At 37.2% G+C, this 20,058-nt stretch overlaps 1 protein-coding gene across 2 annotated transcripts; it reads right to left on the bottom strand.

The window, feature by feature from the left end:
• Nucleotides 1-4,983: 4,983 nt before the first annotated feature.
• On the bottom strand, nt 4,984-18,881 carry LOC113081260 (serine/threonine-protein kinase Nek1-like). 2 transcript variants are annotated; one of them, XM_026253330.1, is made up of 10 exons: nt 18,600-18,790; nt 13,540-13,612; nt 12,729-12,853; nt 12,555-12,645; nt 12,199-12,305; nt 11,613-11,696; nt 11,465-11,532; nt 11,268-11,351; nt 8,412-8,466; nt 4,984-6,963 (listed from the first exon to the last, which is right to left on the bottom strand). In XM_026253330.1, exons 1-10 carry the CDS (start codon nt 18,747-18,749, stop codon nt 5,884-5,886), a joined length of 1,917 nt encoding a protein of 638 aa, XP_026109115.1. In that variant the 5' UTR covers nt 18,750-18,790; the 3' UTR covers nt 4,984-5,883. The 2 variants fall into 2 exon arrangements, with proteins under 2 accessions (XP_026109115.1, XP_026109116.1); XM_026253331.1 differs by lacking the exon at nt 4,984-6,963 and adding an exon at nt 7,606-8,295 and having other exon boundaries at nt 18,600-18,881.
• Nucleotides 18,882-20,058: the final 1,177 nt, after the last annotated feature.

Genomic DNA, 20,058 nt, shown 5'->3' with positions numbered 1-20,058 from the left:
GTGTGAAAATGAAATATTTGTGCTGCCTATCTGAAATCACCCGCCTCCGATCACGCGCGTACAGTGTCGAGCTCAAAACAAACGAATTTATTATTGTTTAAGAGCTTTTTTTAAATAAAATATTACCACAAATGCACACAATAAACCCACTGTAACACAACAAGAGCTAAATGCAGGTGTTTGTGACCAGTTTAAGTGTGCAAGACTATTTGAAAGCGCGACTGGCAGGAATAACATATCTCTCTCTCGAGCTGCAGGATTCTGCCTTTCGTCGTACGAACGAACACATCACGGACAAGATTATTTCAAAAACACATAACAGCTTGGCGAAAATAAACGAAAACAGCCACGTGAACATAAAACTGGAATCTACTGGATTTGAATATTAAAGTGACCACATTTACCACTTGCTTCTGTCTTCAATTTTAATCTATATTAAAAAGGAAACTCATTCGACTTGCTGCTTTTTTAATGTGTGCGTATTTATTTATTTACCTTTTTATACATTTTGTATAATTTCATAGTTTGTGTATTACAATTATAAAAACAAAAATAAATTTAGCCACTCACATAGAAATAGCTTAGGCCTTAACCTTTTTCTGACAGTTTTAGGGATTTTTAAAAATCCTAAAAAAACCTTATTTGTGCTGCAAATAATAATTTCAAACTCATTTGATACTGACCTATGACATCCTGTGACATTATATTTATTTTAATTTACATAATCTCATGGATGTAACAGTAAATCTGTTCAGCTCACAGATCAATACTAAGCTGTAATACAAGCAGAACTCTCACAAATGCTTATGAGTCATTTAAGGATTTGATAACACTGTAAAATAATGTCTAATTTGTTAACATTAGCAAATGCATTGATAACACTTTATAATAACTGCACTCATTAGTAAATAGTCAGTTCATGCTTTATAAAGCCTTGTCCCAATATCAATAGTCAGTAGTAAGCAGTTTATAAATACAGCTATAAATAGCTTGTCCTTGGTTTATAAGCACATTATTAAAAAAGAGAGTAAGTTATCTTCCTATGAAAAATAAAAGATAAAAATAAACAAATAACAACACAGATTGATACAGAACTCAGAAATTGTATTGTGGATTTATGATAAAATCAGCCTGTAAATGAATTCATACTCCTCCTCATACTACTCCATACTCCTTTTTCAACATTATGCCAAAATACTGAGATGTTAAATTGTGAATGGGTTTAGGATAGCTTAAATGGTGTTGCCACAGAGATTTATTAAGTAACATAAAAAATACAATAGTTATTTTACTATATCTTTACAATTTTTCATTCTAACTCTTCATAATTTTTTATATAAGTAGAAGTCCTCATTTGAAGGAAGCACAGTAGTTTCATAGCTTTATCATTTTCAAGAGCCAGCATAAAATTAAAAACTATCATAACATATAAATCAAGCTTGCAATTCTTAGTACCAATAATGGCCACCAGAGGGAGCTATAGGATTACTTTTAAATAATTATTGGAGAAACGAGTATGATTTAAATAATTTATAGAAATCTTTCAAATAAAATAATATGTATTTTATGTATTTTACTGATAAAATGACCCTCACTTAATTAGAATAACAAGCTGAAGTATTGTGAACTGTATATTAAGAATAATTCTTTATAGGCTTTATGGACAGATACGTTTTGAGTGACTCTTGAAGGTTCAGCACCACATCCTCTTTTACCACTGTTTAAAGAATTAATCTTACAGAACAGGTGTGAATGAATTTTGGATAGCTTGAAGGGTTTTGTCGTGGTGATTTTTTTAAATAATAGTAAAAAAGGAACCAGTAAATGTATTTTTATTTTTTTAAAGTGCAGATTCTAAACACTTAAAAAAAATTCTGAGGCATATTTCCTCAGAATGACTGGTCTCATGACAATAGTTTCATGACTATACAACACTATATGGATGATAGAAAATTAAAAAACTATCATACATCTGATGTCACTCAGTCCCACTGTCACTGTGGGTAATGTGTGTGTGTGTGTGTGTGTGTGTGTGTGTGTGTGTGTGTTAAGTGAATTAGGTGTGAAACTATCAGGGAGCATTTAGTCTCCAGCGCCAACATTTTACAGAACTGCCACTTTCCTGGAGTCTCCAGAATTACTCGGTGTCAGGCTCTGAGAGACTTAAGATCCCAAAAAATGATTTAATTAGAATACCATGAAGTATTGTGAAATACTATATATTAAGACTTTATATATAGGGCTTTATGAACAGATTAGAGTGACTTGTGAAGGACCAGCACCACCTCCTCTTGTCCGATGGTTTGAGGAATATATCTTCCAGAATCCGGGATTAAGATTTAGGAGCTCATTTTTATTCCACCTCCTTTCCTGAAAGTCTGTCTTGCAGAATTGACTAAAAATTAATCTTCACATTAATTCCTAATTATTTTGCAATTCTTTTTGTCAGTTCTTCTTGACCTGTTTTTCTCTTCCAGCTTTCCTGGACTATTGTATAGCACTCATAAATGATTAAATAAAAAAATAATGGTAGTTATTAAGATTGATATGGTTAGGAATTGGTAAAATGTGCTTGGAAAAAAAATCACAATAAAACAATGTTTTAATGTTTAAGTTTGGAATATTAACTGACGTGAATGAATGCTATATAAATATTGTTCATGTTAACATAATGTTTATGAATGGAATCTTATTGTAAAGTGTTACTAAAGTTATACATATATATTGTTCTGTGAATGTGATTTTAAAGTCTAGATGATTCGGATTAACCCTTTAACTGCCATATCCTTTAAAACCTCACTGCCAGAGGGATATTGTGAATGCATGTGCCCGCTGGGCACAGTTTACCTGATGCCACCGGGGTGGCGATGGCATTGGTGGCTTGAGCCCGACATCGCTGCTTGCAGCTATATTTATTATTATTATTCTTCTTCTCCAAAATGAATCGCATTTTTGAGGGCCTAAACATGCTCGAAAAGTCATGAAACTTTGCACACACCTCAGAACTGGCGAAAATTTACGTCTGATATGGGTTTCAGAAGTGGGTGTGGCAAAATGGCTCAACAGCGCCACCTATACACGTTCAACGGTGTGCGCCTCGAGCTACGTTTCATGTACATGTATGAAAATCGGTATACACATGTAACTCTCCAATACCTACAAAAAGTCTCTTGGAGCAAAATCCGAAACCCAACAGGAAGTCGGTTATTACTAATATTATGAGCAAATTTTGTGTCATTTTTGTCATTTCCATGCGTTGTATTTTAACGAACTCCTCCTAGAGATTCATTCAGATCAACACCAAATTTGGTATGCCTAATCTGAAGGCCTTTGCGATGTTAAATTGCGAAGCTTTTGAGTTTTTCATTAATGGGCGTGTCCGTGGCGGCCTGGCGAATTTCGATGATTCGCCATGAAACAGGAAGTTGCTATAACTCAGACATACAATGACCAATCTGCCCCAAACATCACATGTTTGATGAGACTCCTGACCTGAACAGATTGACATGCCCATATTCAGTTATAGTCATAGCGCCACCTACTGGCAACAGGAAGTGACATATTTTACACTGCGATGAACTACTCCTAGAAATTTTATGACATCAATGTATTTTTTGTGGTCAGTCTAATCTAAAGGCCTGTGCGATGTTAAGTTGTGAAGATCTTGAGTTTTCGTTAAAAGTCGTGTCCATGGCGCCGTCACGAAGTTCGATGTCTCGCCATGGGAATAAAAGATGTTATAACTCAGGCATAAAATGTCCGATCTTCCCCAAACTGCACATGTGTGATAAGAGTCCTGGCCTGAACATATCTGAAGGCCAAAATTCCATCAGGTGTGGCAAAATGGCTCGATAGCGCCACCTATACACTTTCAACAGAGTGCGCCTCAAGCTATGTTTCACGTACATGTACAAAAATTGGTATACACATGTAACACACCAATACCTACAAAAAAGTCTCTTGATACGAAATCCGATTCCCAACAGGAAGTCGTTTATTTAGAATTTTCGCTGCAAAATTGGCGTTTTTTTTGCCATTTTCAGGGGTTGTACTTTAACGAACTCCTCCTAGAGATTTATTCAGATCAACACCAAACCTGGTCAGTGTAATCTTAAGCCCTTTGCGATGTTAAATTGCGAAGATCTTTAGATTTCGTTAAAGGGCGTGTCCATGGTGGCCTGACAAATTTCGATGTTTCGCCATGAAAAAGGAAGTTGCTGTAACTCAGACATACAATGTCCAATCTGCCCCAAACTTCACATGTTAGATAAAACTTCTGCCCTTAACAGATCTACATGCCCACATTCAGCTATAGTCATAGCGCCACCTATTGGCAACAGGAAGTGACATGTTTTACGCTGCAACAAACTACTCCTATAATTATTTTGAGATTAACATATATTTTGTGGTCAGTCTAATCTAAAGGCCTGTGCAATGTTAACTTTTGGAGATCTTGAGTTTTTGTTAAAGGGTGTTTCCATGGCGCCATGACAAAATTTGATGTCTTGCCACAGCAAGAGAAGTTGTTGTAACTCAAGCATAAAATGTTCAATCTTCCCCAAACTCCAAATGTTTGATAAGAGTCCTGGCCTGAACACATCTGTAGGCCAATATTCCATTATAATGATAGCCCCACCTGCTGGCAACGGTAAGATTGGCACATATATGGGATATACTTTGATATATTCCACTTATATTTAGGACATTAAATGCATATTTCTCAACGTTCACCTTTTTACTAGAGCAACACGATGGCGGTGAGCCCGGGTGCGAGGGCCCGTTCATCGCTGCTTGCAGCTTTAATTAAAGCTTGTATTTTGTAATCTGTAGTGAAATACATTTTAAAAGTAACCTTCCCAGCCCTGCTCAAACCCCTATGTTCAAGTCATGTTGAGTAGACATGACTTATGTAGAAAAGTTAAATTGACCAGAATGACTTGAATGCACCTGACGTCATAATTCCGACATGACAAAACGTAAATACAAACTTCCCAGGAGGATTTTAATGCACTATAAACCGGTCAGTCGTAACATACCAGTGGAGAGCTTGAGATAAAGGGGCTTGAGAATCAACCACCTTAAACTGAAACAGAGGGATATAAAAACAAGGTGAAAGAAATCTGATAATCAAGCAAACAAAGTAAGATGAAATAAAACATAACATAACACAATATACATTAACTATTACCTTGGAAAAAGTGTTTCAATTACCCGCATCCATCCATCTATCTATCTATCTTTTATTTATTTTATCTATCTATCCAGCAACTATCTAGCAACTCTTAACTCTGGCTTGTTCAGCTGTGGACACCAACTATTCAACTATATTACTGATCTGACTGCAGTGACACTATTATATGAGAACTTAACGGAGTTGGAATATGACATCGTTTTTCTCCAGAGCTATTGAATAGATTGTAACAAATTAATTAATAACTTAATATATTTATAATGGACCTGAATCAACACTAATCTGACTCAAGCTGAACAATGTAATTTTCTTTTTTCAGACTTTGTGGCATATTGTATTCCATTTATCACTGTAAACCTGATTTGTTTTGTAAAATGTATATTGTAAAAAGTGCTATATAAACAAAAGGTGACTTAAAAGACACTCCACTATGTTTGAAAATAGGCTCCTTTTTCAACTCCCCTAGAGTTAAACAGTATTTTTGAGTGAGATACTAACGGTCTAATCAGATTCAATGATCTACGCTAAGCTGTAGCTAAAAGTGCTACCGCCAGACTTGGAGTTTGGCTGAATGGTAAAACTCAACTGTTTAACTCTAGGGGAATCACAAATACTCAACCTCATGTTACACAAAAAAATTCTGGATTCAGAGCAATATATGACGTTTCCTGACTCTCTGACTGAAATCATATCTATATGGTTAAACTATTTAAATCATTGTCTATTTCCCTGACATCCTTGGCCAATTCTATGTAGTCTTTTAGTTCCTCTCTAGTTTTCTGCATTTCCTTCAGGACATTGCAAAGTTCATTATGTGTTTTCCTCATCTCTGCAATGGATTTGAGAACACTGGATCTGACCTTTTCTGGATCATCTACTTTTCCCTGTCTCATTTGGTGTATGTCTACCGAATCCATCACTATGAAGGCGACATCAAGTATGACTAGTAGTCCACTTAACACACCTGAGACTGCTTCTGCTACTACTCGTCCTACTCTTGCAGTCTGAGTAGCAATTCTGCTTACATTTGCCAGCAGACCTAAATTCATGAGTTGTGTGGCACAGAACATACTTCTTCTGTCTAAATTGCATGATATTTTTACATTGTCAAAAGTTGATGTGCCAAAAAAAAAACTGAACTTCGTGATTTTTTTCAGTACTTTTCTCAATGTATTCAGCGGTGTAAGAATTGGTTCGCTTACAGTTTTATACTTTTGCTGAATTTGTTCAAGGCTCTCTCTGAATGATTTTTGTTGTACAGTATTAGTAATGGTGGATGCAGCACCTGTTACTCCACCTGCAACTCCAACTCCAACACCAACACCAGTAACAATCAGAGATGCACCGAGAGTGAACGGTGCCAAAATTAAACCAACTAATGCAGTGATTCCTCCAGCTGCTCCAATCACTGAACCTGACAGACTGCCGGCTGTGGCGCTGTAATGTGCAGACTCCATCGAATCTGTTATTCTTCCCCACTCACTAACTAAGGCTTCAAGGTCTTTATAGTGCTGGTTGTAGGCCTTATCATAGCTGTTGACAGACTTAATGAAACACTGAATCAGTGCCTGTGGAGTTCTGCTGTTTCTGTCCACTGCATCTTCCAGGAATGGTTTTGCTAGAATCTCTTCAACTGAAGGCCTTTCTCTAGGGTCAAGGTTGAGCATTTGTCTGATTAATTCTCTCAGTTCTGCTGAGTATCTCTCTGAGATATGAAGGGGGTTTCCTGTCATGCTGACTGCATGAATTATGTGACGCTGCATGACATCTGCCTGTGGAAGTAATACAAAAAAAAAATATGAGAATCTGCTTAGTGTCAGTAGGGGTTAAAGAAAAATAAAAAATAAAATATCTGGATATAACTGCAACCAGTGTTACATGATACATAGAAAAATCACCGCAACAATGACAAGATCTGAAAAAGAAAGGAACAAAAACAGGAACAGAGGCATCATGCCCATTCAAACCTGGGCATGCACCCCTCAGATTTCTGAGCCAAGTGTATTTTGAATGCAGCTTCCAAAAGACAAAACATTAAAATAAAAAAATAGGCAAATAATATTTGTTATATTTGATTTCTGTGTGGCACATCACTAACTGCCAAATTCAAATATGCATCTATGCTTTGGCTGGACTTGAGCCAGATGAGTTTTCACAGTGCTTCGCATCATAACCAATCACAAATGATTCTGTTGAGCTTATGAATGCAATGAACAATCAGAGGCGTTCTGATGAGTCATCGCTGAAACACTGGTGTTTTGTTCACTGTGTGTTATCACTGACTGAATTCTGCTCTCTTGTGAAATCTCTCATCATAAACAACAAAGTGCAGATGTGCGTAGGAAAGTAAGTAAGATATTAATTTCACAGTCTAAACATATTCAGTGATTGAAACTGAGGTAATGCTCCTCACCCTGTGTCTCCTGGGTCATTATCTCCGCTGTTCCTATCCATCATAAAGCCTGTTTCATGATTAGACTGTGTTCAGTAATCATGCCTGTCCTCCCTCTCTCAACTCCTCATCCAGATTCACCCAGTCCTTCAGCCCCATCTTCGCTGGTTCCCTTCAACCCATTGTCTTATCACCTGATGCTTTGCTGTGGATGAGCCTCGGGTCTTGTGGTCACCATGCAAGTGGGTCCCCGCGTTTCCTCCTCCGACTGCTGGTCCCATCGCTACAATGACCTGTTGGCTCCACCAGACTCTCTCATCCCTCTGGCTCCACCTTTGACATCCATCACCCTGCCTGTGCCACTCAAGAGCCTTCCACTGTGCTCCATCTACCCACTCTACTGCTTCAGCTGGCTCTGCTTCGGGCCCCGTTCACACCGGCTCTACCTCAGTCTGGCTCCACCTTGAACATTTGGCACTGTGGTTACGCCTTGGTCGCCTGAACCATCGGTGTCCCATCAGCTCTCCATCTGTACCTAGGGCTCCACTATCAATGGCTTCTTCCCTATCAGTCGTTCTCTGAATGTCATAAGCCAAGACTCCATCATGGCTTCTCCCTCCGTCAATTCCACTATGAATTTGCATCCAGGTGTAGCACCAGACCTCTCCTCTCCTCCCATCCTCACCTCCCTGGTTCTTTCCACTGTGGCTTTCTGTTATGTAATGACTTTTTTATTTGACCCTTTATACATTTTTTTTCATAATCACTGGACTGAAAATGTGACATATGGTGCTTTTTGGAAAAAATAAATAACAAATAGCTACTCACCCACACATCAAGCATGCAGAGATCATGGAGCACCCATCCCAATGACCATATGTCACTAAAATAGCCAATGCATGAGAGTGAAAATCAAGTATGTGTGCACTGTCTACTTTAAAAAGTTACAAAACTAAACATTATATTTCTAAGTAGTTCTAAAGGCTGGATTTAAATCATGTATTGTTTAGTCTGCGACACAATGCATTTAAAGTAAAGGGTTAGTTCACCGAAAAATGAAAATTATACCATTAATGACTCACCCTCATGTCGTTCCAAACCCGTGAGACCTCAGTTCATCTTTGGAACACAGTTTAAGATATTTTAGATTTAGTCCGAGAGCTTTCTGTCCCTCCACTGAAAATGTATGTATGGTATACTGTCCATGTCCAGAAAGATAATAAAAACATCATCAAAGTAGTCCATGCGACATCAGAGGGTCAGTTAGAATTTGTTGAAGCATCGAAAATACATTTTGGTTTAAAAATAACAAAAACTACGAAGCGAAATCCAAATCTTCAGTACTTATCCTGCTTGATCTGTCCGCTGTTTTGACACGGTTAACCACCAGATCCTCCTGTCAACCCTACTGGCAAAGGGCATCTCAGGAACCACACTTCAGTGGTTTGAGTCTTACCTATCAGATAGGTCCTTCAAAGTATCTTGGAGAAGTGAGGTGTCCAAATCACAACATGTAACTACTGGGGTGCCTCAGGGCTCAGTTCTTGGACCACTTCTCTTCTCTGTCTACATGGCATCATTAGGTTCTGTCATTCAGAAACATGGCTTTTCATAACACTGCATTTATTGCTGGATGATGGACTATCACCTTCAACTTAACCTTACCAAGACCGAACTGCTTGTGATTCCAGCAAGCCCATCGTTTCATCACAATATCACCATCAAGTTAGGCACATTAACCATAACTCCTTCAAAAACAGCCAGAAACCTTGGAGTAAAGATTGATGATCAGCTGACTTTCTCAGACCACATTGCTAAAACTGTCCGATCCTCCAGATTTGCTTTATTCAACATCAAGAAGATCAGGCCCTTTCTTTCGGAACAAGCTGCACAACTTCTTGTTCAAGCTCTTTTTTTTGTGTGTCCAGGCTGGACTATTGCAATGCTCTCTTTGCAGATCTTCCATCCAGTTCTATCAAACCTTTACAATTAATCCAGAACGCGGCAGCAATATTTATTTATTTAATAAGCCAAAAAGAATACACATCACACCTCTGTTTAACAATTTGCACTGGCTACCATTAGCTGCTAGCATAAAATTCAAGGCATTGACATTTACCTACAAAACTACCACTGGGTCTGCACCCATTTACCTAAATTTATTACTTCAGACTTATGTGCCCTCTAGAAGCTTGCATTGTGGAAGTGACCGTTGCTTGATTAGGCCATCCCAAAGAAGCACAAAGTCTCTTTTACAGATTTTTTAATTAAATGTTCCCTCCTGGTGGAATGACCTCCCCAACTCAATCCGAGCAGCTGAGTCCTTAGCCATCTTCAAGAATCGGCTTAAAACACATCTCTTCCATCTTTATTTGACCCTCTAACTTTAGCACTCACTATTCTAATTCGAATCTTAAAAAAGACACAATTTTTTTTTTCTTTTTGTTCATTATATTATTTAAAGGCCCTTGCTACATGTACTGTGTTAAGCTAACTGAGACTTGTTATAGCACTTATATATCATTGCATTTTTTATTTATTTATTTTTTTATTGCTTCCACTGTCCTCATTTGTAAGTCGCTTTGGATTAAAGCATCTGCTAATTGAATAAATGTAATGTAATTCTTATTGGAGACGCGAACCGTTTCAAATGATTCAGTTCGATTTGGTGAACTGGATAAATTGAATGATTTGTTTGTGAACTGGACATCACAATAGACCCGGAAGAGAAGACAATGCTGAATAAAGTCGTAGTTTTTGTTATTTTTGGACCAAAATGTATGTTGGATGCTTCAGCAAATTCTAACTCACCCTCTGATGTCACATGGACTACTTTGTTGATGTTTGTCTAACCTTTCTGGACATGGACAGTAAACCGTACACACATTTTCAGTGGAGGGACAGAAAGCTCTCGGACTAAATCTAAAATATCTTAAACTGTGTTCCAAAGATGAACGGAGGTCTCACGGGTTTGGAACGACATGAGGGTGAGTCATTAATGACAAAATTGTCATTTTTGGGTGAACTAACCCTTTAATATTCTTTAGTGGAATGTGCTTTCTTCTTTTAAAATTTACATCTAAATTGTGTGTGATTTTGAGTGGATGGAAAACACTTGTTTGAAGTTGACTTTGAATTATGTTGTTGAATCAAATTGCTGTATGCTGCTAAAACAGCACAAGTAGGAAGAATCTTGTTGCATCACTGTCATTAACACAACTATGACTCATTGAATAAAGCAATATAGTCAACTGTATTGACATATGCTTTTATCCACAACATAACCATAAACAGCTTAACAGATGTTTCCCTTCACCCAAAAACACATAAAACAACACGTAATTTCAATATTCACTATCCATATCCAGAACTATAAATCACAGACAAATGGTGCCTCTGCATAATTTAACTTTAATCTTTAAATCTTTCATCTTAAAAAGTTATTTACAAGACTGAATCACATTTTCCTTTAAATATGAGAATACAATTTTAATTAACCATCACCATAATTGTTTAAATAATAATTACAACTCCACTAACTCCCTTTTTAGAGTTTAAAACAAGTAACTGTTATATTTTTAGACAACTAAAATAACCTCAAAAGATCTTAAGGAAATTTTAACCGTTTTATGATGCTGAATATAACAGTTTATATACACTCTTTATACACTCTTACAAGCTTACCTCTTGGAATTATATCTCCTCTGATAAACTTCTGGGCTGACATAGAGCTTTGCACCCACAACTGAATTAACATATTCATCAGCTCTGCAAAGATAACACAATGTAAACTCAAACCTATAAATGTCCAGGACTTTTGGTTTTGGCCAATAATTAGCGTTTTGATCCATCTCTAGTCCCCATTACTGTTTTTTATTTACCTTTCCAATACTTTTGAGCATCCAAAATCTCCCAGATTGATGTAACCATCTTCAGTCAGGAAGATATTCTACAGTGACAACAGAAATCTCAGAAGTCTAACAGATTTGACTTTGTGATATGATTTTTTTAAGCTTTATCAGTGCATACCTGAGGTTTTATATCTCTGTGAAGAATTTTCTTCTCATGGAGATAACGCAGAGCCAGACAAATCTGAACAAGCCAGTCAAGAATCTGCACACATGGAGAAAGGTGTGTGTATTAGTGAGTCTGAGTGTGTGTGTGTGTGTGTACTTGTTTTTCTATTCTAGTGGGGACTAAAACCTGAATACACACAGACTCATGGGGACTTGTGTCACGGTGGGGACCTAAATTGAGGTCCCCACGGGTAAACAAGCTAATAAATTACACAGAATGAAGTTTCTTGGAAATCTAAAAATGCAGAACGTTTCCTGCGAGGGTTAGGGTTAGGTGTAGGGTTGGTGTAGGGCGATAGAAAATACGATCTGTACAGTATAAAAACCATTACACCTATGGAGAGTCCCCACAAGGATAGCTGACCAGACGTGATTGTGTGTGTGTGTGTGATGTACACACAAGGATTTTGTATTTTATGGGTGTAGCATTGTAGCATTCATGTTTTGTTTTGTATCACAAATTTTGGTTTTGATACGGTTGTTTAAAGTATATAGCATGGAATGTACAGTATGGATGTATGTCTGCCTAAGAAACTCACCTGTTGTTCTTCAAAATAACTTTCTCCTTGATGTGTTTCCATGACTTTTGAAAGATCTCCTCCTTCACAGTACTCCATCACAATATAAATGCGTCCTGCTTCATTATCTAAATAAATTAACATTCAGTCAAAGAATAGTTTAACTCATAATATGTTAAAATAGCTTCATTCTCTGACAGCTATACTGATGTTTTTTTTATGTTTATTTATTTATATATAATATTTGCTATTCTTCTTCAGTCTCCATTGTGGTTATTTTTTGTAGTTCTATTTCATAAGAAACCCAACAAAACACCACCACTTTTTTTATATGGAAGAAAGGAAAATTAGTGTACAAAGGAGAAAAAAACAACAACCTTCAAATGAATTCACATAAGTTACAATATATCCAAAGCTGAGATTTTTCAGGATCTCAACTTCCTTTCTGACTGCATCCAGCTCCTCCTCCTAAAAGGAAGGGGGAAAGAATTGAAAGAAAATGTTGTCACTTCTATGGTGAAATACTTGAGTAATATTTGGTAAATGCTTACATCTCTGGAATTCAACTGTTTGATCACATAAGGGTCTCCTTCTGTGTCTTTCACCAGAAACGCCATTCCTGAAGCCCCTCGGCCAAGTTCTTTCTCTATGGTGTATCCATGATCTTTTAGCACTTCTGTAATCAAGATTTAGAATAATTTCTACAAAAATAGTGTAACCACTACATACAACAAAACAAAGCTTTTCCAAACTTTGAATAAACTGAACCAACTAAAATTATTTTTTTGAAGTGCTCAAAACACCAAAAGGTGTCCCCTGCTGGTCAAAACTGTGTAAATGCAATGAGGACTCAGTCCAAACATTCATAAAAACATTTGAATGTGTACTTTGTTAAACGCAATCTACATAAAATACTATTACATATATTTTCCTGAATAGTAATTTATTTCAGAGACAAATAACTGTTTGTTCACAGCGTCACTCTAAATCTGATTATTCATGATTTTAATTTTATGGAATATCTGCATTTGTTTCAATGACATTGATGTAGCATTAAGACAAAGAAAAACAAGATTATGATTCTCTATTACAATATAATTGTGTAGCTACCACACTGGACTGACTAATGAGGAACACACATACAACTACGCCATACCTGTAAGTTATCAGCAATTTGGTAATTGTAAATAAATAAAATAATTAGATGAATTATGTCAGTTCTCCCCTGACTCTGGTCCACTCTGGTCTATTATTCCCATTAGATTGTTTTTTTTTTGTTTTGTTTTTTGTAAGGGATATGTGATGCTTTATGCTGCTAATATAAAACAGATGTTGCTCAAATTCAATGAAAGTAATACTTACTGATCACTCCAGCAGAAACGCTCGTGCTGTGATCTGAGGCACTGGCGTCTGAGAGCCTGTGATACTGAGCCATCTTAAGGAGAAAAATACTCAATCTTAATGAAGTGACCGTGATATTAACACTTTAAATATTATTGATCGGGCCTTATAGTGTTCATCCTATTGTAACCCCTCTCTCCTGGGTCCTCTCCGACGCTCCTTGCACTCGCTCAGAGTGGGGCTCGAACCTAGGTCTCCGGTATGAGAGGCAGACGCACTAACAAGGAGGCTAAATGGGTACATCCACTAGTATCTGTCGCTAGTGCGTCTCTTGAGATCGGGGAGTGAGGTTTACCCATAGATAGTAAAAGAAATGGACACAGCGACCCTATTGAAATGTCAGCAACCTGTCTGACAGATGTAAGGGCCGATTCATAGCCAACGCGAGAAATGCGAGCAAGCAACGCGAGCGACGCGCTCCCTTCCATAGTCTATAGCATAGCAAGCGTCACGGGTGATGCGTGTATGCAATACACCGCTCACGCAACAGGGGGTAGTAGAGTCGGGTGATATTAGTAGAGTAGGGTCGCGTGATATTCAGAATACAATGGCAACTGAAGAGGAGTGTATTCTGTTGCTGATGAACTATCGTATAAATGTGGATGAATACGTATAAGTTCGCATAATTTTTCCTATTCGCCCGCCAATGTATTCAAACCTTCTTCTTCTGTAAACATAATATACTTGAATTAATGTACAATACTTGCAATGTCGCCCCCACAGACAACGCATAGTATTGCGTGAATCGGCGCGTTGCGTATCAAAAACTAGGACGACACATTTGGCTACGCACCGACGCATAATAAGAAATAAACGATTCGCAAATCCGTGGTCAAACTGGGTCTTGTTTGTAAAACAAGCATTTTAGAAATGCAGGGAACAAACACAAACATTTGCACAACTCCGTTGATGCTCTGTAAAAGTAAACTCCATCCACTGGTCCCTTAATACTGTTTTTTCTTTGGTAATCTGTGCAGGGTTGTCTTGCCCTGGCAACCAAAAACACACTTCTTTTGTGACATTTCGCTCTCGCTCTGATCAGTGAAGTCTGTTGTGCTCTCAGTGCTCTGTTATACGGGAGCGCGCGCTCTTCCGGCAAACGTGCCCTCAGGACCCATATAAGGAAATTCCGCTCCATCTAACGTCACACAGAGCCATACTCGAAAAAAACTTTCCGAAACTTGTGACAAACCGGAAGGAGTATTTTTGGAACAGAAATACTCCTTCAAACATACAACTTAATTTTTTAGGAATTTAGGAATATAAATTATGTAATATCTTGTAATTATACTGCCAAAACACAAAGACAGAACTTGATGAGTGTTTTTGTACCCCTTAAAATCTTGAAAGTGCATAAGTCCGGTCAGTATGGAGCTAAACGAGTCTCAAAAAAGATAAATGCACACACTACATTCACATATGCACACACATGATTCATAAATACACACACATGATTCACAAATGCATATACAATTCACAAATGCACTCAAAATTCAGAAATACACAATTCACAAATGCAAACAACATTTACAAATGCACTCAAGATTCATAAATGCACAGGACAAGATTCAGAAATGTATTTCTGATGCACACACAAATATACCCTTGATTTACAAACGTCTTGCGGTCTGTGAACTTCACTTCATTTGTGTGTAAATTTTGAGACTCCCCTGACTTGGCTCGACACACAAATGAATTTTTTTAAACGGGGAATGATCAGCAACCAATTAGATATCTCCCTTGTTTTAGCCAATCACAAGAACGCACCCCACGCGGGGGATTGTTTACTTCTAAGGCCAGTGACACACTGGCTGCATGGCTTTTCTGCTGCGTGTCAGGAGCGTTTCTGTGTCTTCACACACCAGGGGCCTGTTCTTCGTACGTCGCTTATTACATCCGAGATCAAATGACACATCCAAGATGATATCATCGTGCTAATCCTTATCTGGCTAATTGGTTTCTTCGAACACACCTGTTGTGTATGATTAGTATCGCTGGATTGAGTTATGTGAGATAATTGCGTGTTCATGTGTTGGCTTAAAAGGGGATAAGTATCGATACTCGAACCATTATAAGCAGTGCAGCGATTGGCTGGTGGCAAGACGGCAATGTAATGACGTCATATGATTTAAAACGACACCTGACGAAAAACTTTACAAATTTATGGACTTTTATAAGGAAACAGCCAAGCAAACAAAACTACATAAATGTGATAACAGATACAGGAGACAGATAATAGATACATGTTTTTATTTTATTGGAATTTTCTTCATTATTCCCAATTATTTAGATTCGCAATTTATAATAGTTGTGCAGTCTTTACATTTTTATTTCAATGTAGAAATTATCTATTCATTTCATTTTATATTTGGACAGATTTGTTACGTGGCAGCATTAATGAAAGTTTCTTAAGGGTCAATATCATGTTATCTGCATCTGCTGCGCTCCATCAAGCCACTCTTATAATAGCAGTCATCACTCAAAATAATGCACGACTCTATTATCTGTATAGCATGTGTGTAAGACTCTAATACAATTATGCAGTACTAATTTTATGACAAATAAATATTTCAGGAAGTAAAACTGGCTGTGTCTATAGTAGGCTGTTATGGACTACACAACATTTTTATATTATTTTTAAATATTATTTTTAATAATTATTATTTTAAATTATTGTCCCTGGATCAGTACGATACTCTTGTAATAAAGTAGTGGTGGTAGCAGACATATTTTGAGTATCAGTTCTGGTTGAAAAGAAGCAATCTAATCCTGTTTATATGAAATACGCTGCTCCCGAGCAGGTTTAAGCTAAAGGACCTGTTGCTATGACAGCAGCTCCGGGATGAGCTTCAAAGAACCAAATGATCCAAGATCACGCCAAATCGTCAACATTCAAATCCAGCTATCTGAGTTAGCCACGTACGAAGAACAGGCCCCAGGCTCTTGTCTTCATGACAACAATACCAACTTTTTTTGTTTTTTTTGTTTGTTTTTTACACACGTACACCTACTGATAAAAGACACAATCAACAGGTTTTCCACGCGTGACTGTTTGACAGGGTCTGTAGCCCCAATCTGAGGTAGCAGCACGGGCTTTTTTGCAGTTATTGGCCCCAATTTTGTGTTGTAACATTAACTTATGTGAAACAGGTGTTGTGCCGAATTCTGACTCCCCTTGCGTGCACGCGCATGGCGTCATATGATGGCGCCAGTTGCGAAAAATACATTGCAATTTGTGTATTGGTGTAGGATCCTGTATTTAACTAAACGTATCTGATTTACAGCTTGGACTGTCTAGCTGTGCTTTTGTCGTTTGGATGTTTTACTGCAGTAAAACAATTAAAACAAAACTTCTCTATTGCAATATTCCTTTTTATGAAACAAAATGTGTTTGTTAGAGAGTAGAACAATTTCAGGAGTTTTGTTAAATCTGCCTTAATTACTCTGCCCTTATGTTGATAACATTGAAAAGCTGAGAAGACCTTGTGCTTATACATCGAGCATATCAATAGAATGTCATATGAATTTAGTGAATTTTTTAGTATTTCATCTAATTTACATGAAATACATTATTTGACATTTGTCAACTGCCAAATTCATAAATAAACTCATCTCATCTCCAAGGAGTGGTACCATCAGGAGCAGAAGGTGGCGGTAATGGTAATGGGTAAAAGGAACACAAAAAACTCTTAAACTAAAAAATTACATCTGCCTATCTGATTGACTGACAGTTTTAAGCACTGAGATAGCATTGACTTGTAATAAAGCGTGTTCAACATAAAAATTTAATTTTAAAAGGAGCTTAGATGTAGCAAGCTACTGTTGATGTAGCTTAGCTTGCTACATTTCCCAGGGGGGTAGCTTCAGTGTAGTGAAGCTTAATTTACTGTAGAGTAACTGGGAGCTTAGCTCACTACATTTTCCAAGTAGCTTGCCCAACACTGGTAGTGTTTGCATTTATCTTTTTTGACACTCGTTTAACTCCATAGGTCAGAGAGTGTTACTGCATTGAGGTTAACAAATTAGAAATGAGCTATGGAGTGAAATACTATATAAACATAAATTAAATCGTACATAAGTCCATTCAATAACATAAGCTACATTATGTGTCCTCTGGTGCTGTGCAAGAAAAATTTTAAAATGATAAATATGAATTGTACATCTCCCTTTTCCCTCATTTAAGGAACACCACCCATCTTTAACTGGAGTAATTATGGACAAGTTGTGTTGAATCATTGTCTTTTGAAATCATGCCCTTTCAGCACAGAAAGCTTGAGTAGCCTATCATATTTATATTGTTGTAAAATGACCAGCAGCCAGCGGACCAATCAAATATCCCTCTTGAAACGTGTCTGTAATATCTGGCAGACAGAGACAAAAACAGCTTCTGCTAACCAGAAGCAACAGACAAATAATATCTTAACCGATTAATGTTTCTTTACTAGCTACAACTTAGTAAAATCTGACCACACGAAAGATTTTGCAAGTGTCTAGACAGGCTACAGCGATCATTCTCACTCAACATTCATTGTTCGAATTGCCAGATGAAACTGACAGAGTTTAAAAACTGGCCTACTGTATGACATGAGAGTAAAAAAAAAAAAAAAAAAAAAAAAAAAAAAACATCGGGTCTTTTAAAGCCACGCTTCTCCACAAAGAACTCGTCATTGTCGCGGGGCCTTTAGCTTCAATACAGCTAACATGATCTTTTTCTAACTTAAATAATTATATTAATATGAAATATCAAAATTGAAGACACAATGTAAATAAAAGTATCAGAGCACATACATCCGGTTTTATGCTTCACGCGTCCCTTAAATAAAACAAATACATAAATGCATCCATATGAATAATTAAATCAGGCGATAGATCAATCAATCACGGTGCCGACTTAGAAAAATATTATAATATTTAGAATCTGGGTCGTTTTTCCAAATACAGCTTTTGTTTTTGTTTTTTGTTTTAGTTTCGATTTCGTTTTGTACTTTAATACTGTTACATTATTAGCATCATACGTCTACCTTGTTGTAGTCCTGATCGAACCTCTTGTGTGGTGTTCTTGTGTCCTGTGTTGCGGTGAAACAGGTGAAGTTTGAGCACGCGCCCAAACAAGGAAACGTTTTGCCTTTACAGCTCGACGATAAAAACGAAAGTACACTTGATGTGTACATGACCGAGCCATCCTCTAGTTTTTAAGCACGTGTGTGCACCTGTGTGTCTAATCACATAACTTACTTTTCAATGTCCTGCCAAAGTCCGCTTATAGGCTACTCGACATTACATTCTATTTTTCCTATTTCTTTAGTCGCTTTAGATTTGGGCAGCAAAACACTGACACATTGAGGTTTATTTAATTATATGTTTCTTTATTTTTCTCACGCTACAAAGCTTTCACTCCTCTGTCTAGCACTATACGGTGTCGCTTGCCCAGCTTTCTGCAGAAATCACGTGATTTTAGGCAGTGGTCTCTCATCCCGATGCGTCGGGCATGCTTATGGGAAACTCCTGTTTACTCTGATACTGAATCAGTGAATGGGGCCCAAACATTTGATCAACTGTGATGCTTTTCGCTGCTCAATGGTGCCTGATAGCTGTGCCCACTGTTCTCTACATGTTATGATGGCTCACTTTCATTTTGTAGACCACGAAATAGCAAAATACAGTTGAAACACAGGTATTCACAAAAACAAAATAAATAATAAAATGATAAACCTCACAATTGAGCCTTTTAACCTTAAAAGAAGGATAAGTCAGAAGTATAAATTATTACATTAAGAATGAATTTCCTTGACTATGTTTTTCTAAATCTTATCAGATAGACAAGTCAAATCAAATCAAATAGAAATCAAACTGAATGTGAAGGTCTCACATTAGAAATCTACTGCTTGGTTTCACTTTCATCCTCTGGGTCTATTTGCATAAAAAATCATACAAAGATAATTCGGGTACTCAAACCCCTCCACCACGATAAGGTTACAGTTCAAGGAGAAGATCCCCACATTTTCCCACTAATGGGACCACGGATTATTTAATTTCCCACTCAGGAGTAAGGTCAGGAGTGTATGCACACTGATTTATTGGTTTATTAAAACCCAAAATTCCATGCATTATAAATTGAAGACGGTAAAATGGATGGTGTTTTTACTTATTGAATGAATCAGCTTTTTGAATGAATCATTTGCAAGTTTTCTTTGCTTACAAAATGTGTTCCCATTGCTACATATAACCCAGATTGCATGTCTGAGGGCAGATGGAGTATTCTGACAATTACGTTTTATACCTTTTCTGGACCTTGATAATCTATGGAACAGTCTCAAGGCTCCAGATTTTCATCCAAAATATCTGAAATTGTATCAGAAATCTATCTATCTATCCATAAGGATCTGAAGACTGTTATTCATGCATTTATTTCAACAAGATTGGATTATTGTGACTCATTGTCTCTAGGAAATACTCAGTCTTGTTTATCTCATCTTCAGA

Source organism: Carassius auratus, unplaced genomic scaffold (assembly GCF_003368295.1).
Source record: "Carassius auratus strain Wakin unplaced genomic scaffold, ASM336829v1 scaf_tig00033549, whole genome shotgun sequence".
In the NCBI taxonomy this organism is placed as follows: domain Eukaryota; kingdom Metazoa; phylum Chordata; class Actinopteri; order Cypriniformes; family Cyprinidae; genus Carassius; species Carassius auratus.
Note: the sequence above shows the minus strand (reverse complement) of the source record. Positions and strands in the feature narration are given on the sequence as shown.

Excerpts from the sequence above, each read along its gene's own strand:
- LOC113081260 (XM_026253330.1), bottom strand. The coding sequence starts at position 18,749 with ATGTACACATCAAGTGTACTTTCGTTTTTATCGTCGAGCTGTAAAGGC. Across the intron at positions 12,306-12,554 it reads TTATGTGAATTCATTTGAAG|ATAATGAAGCAGGACGCATT; the intron begins GTTGTTGTTTTT and ends TAATTTATTTAG. Across the intron at positions 6,964-8,411 it reads TCTGCATGCTTGATGTGTGG|GCAGATGTCATGCAGCGTCA; the intron begins GTGAGTAGCTAT and ends TTACTTCCACAG.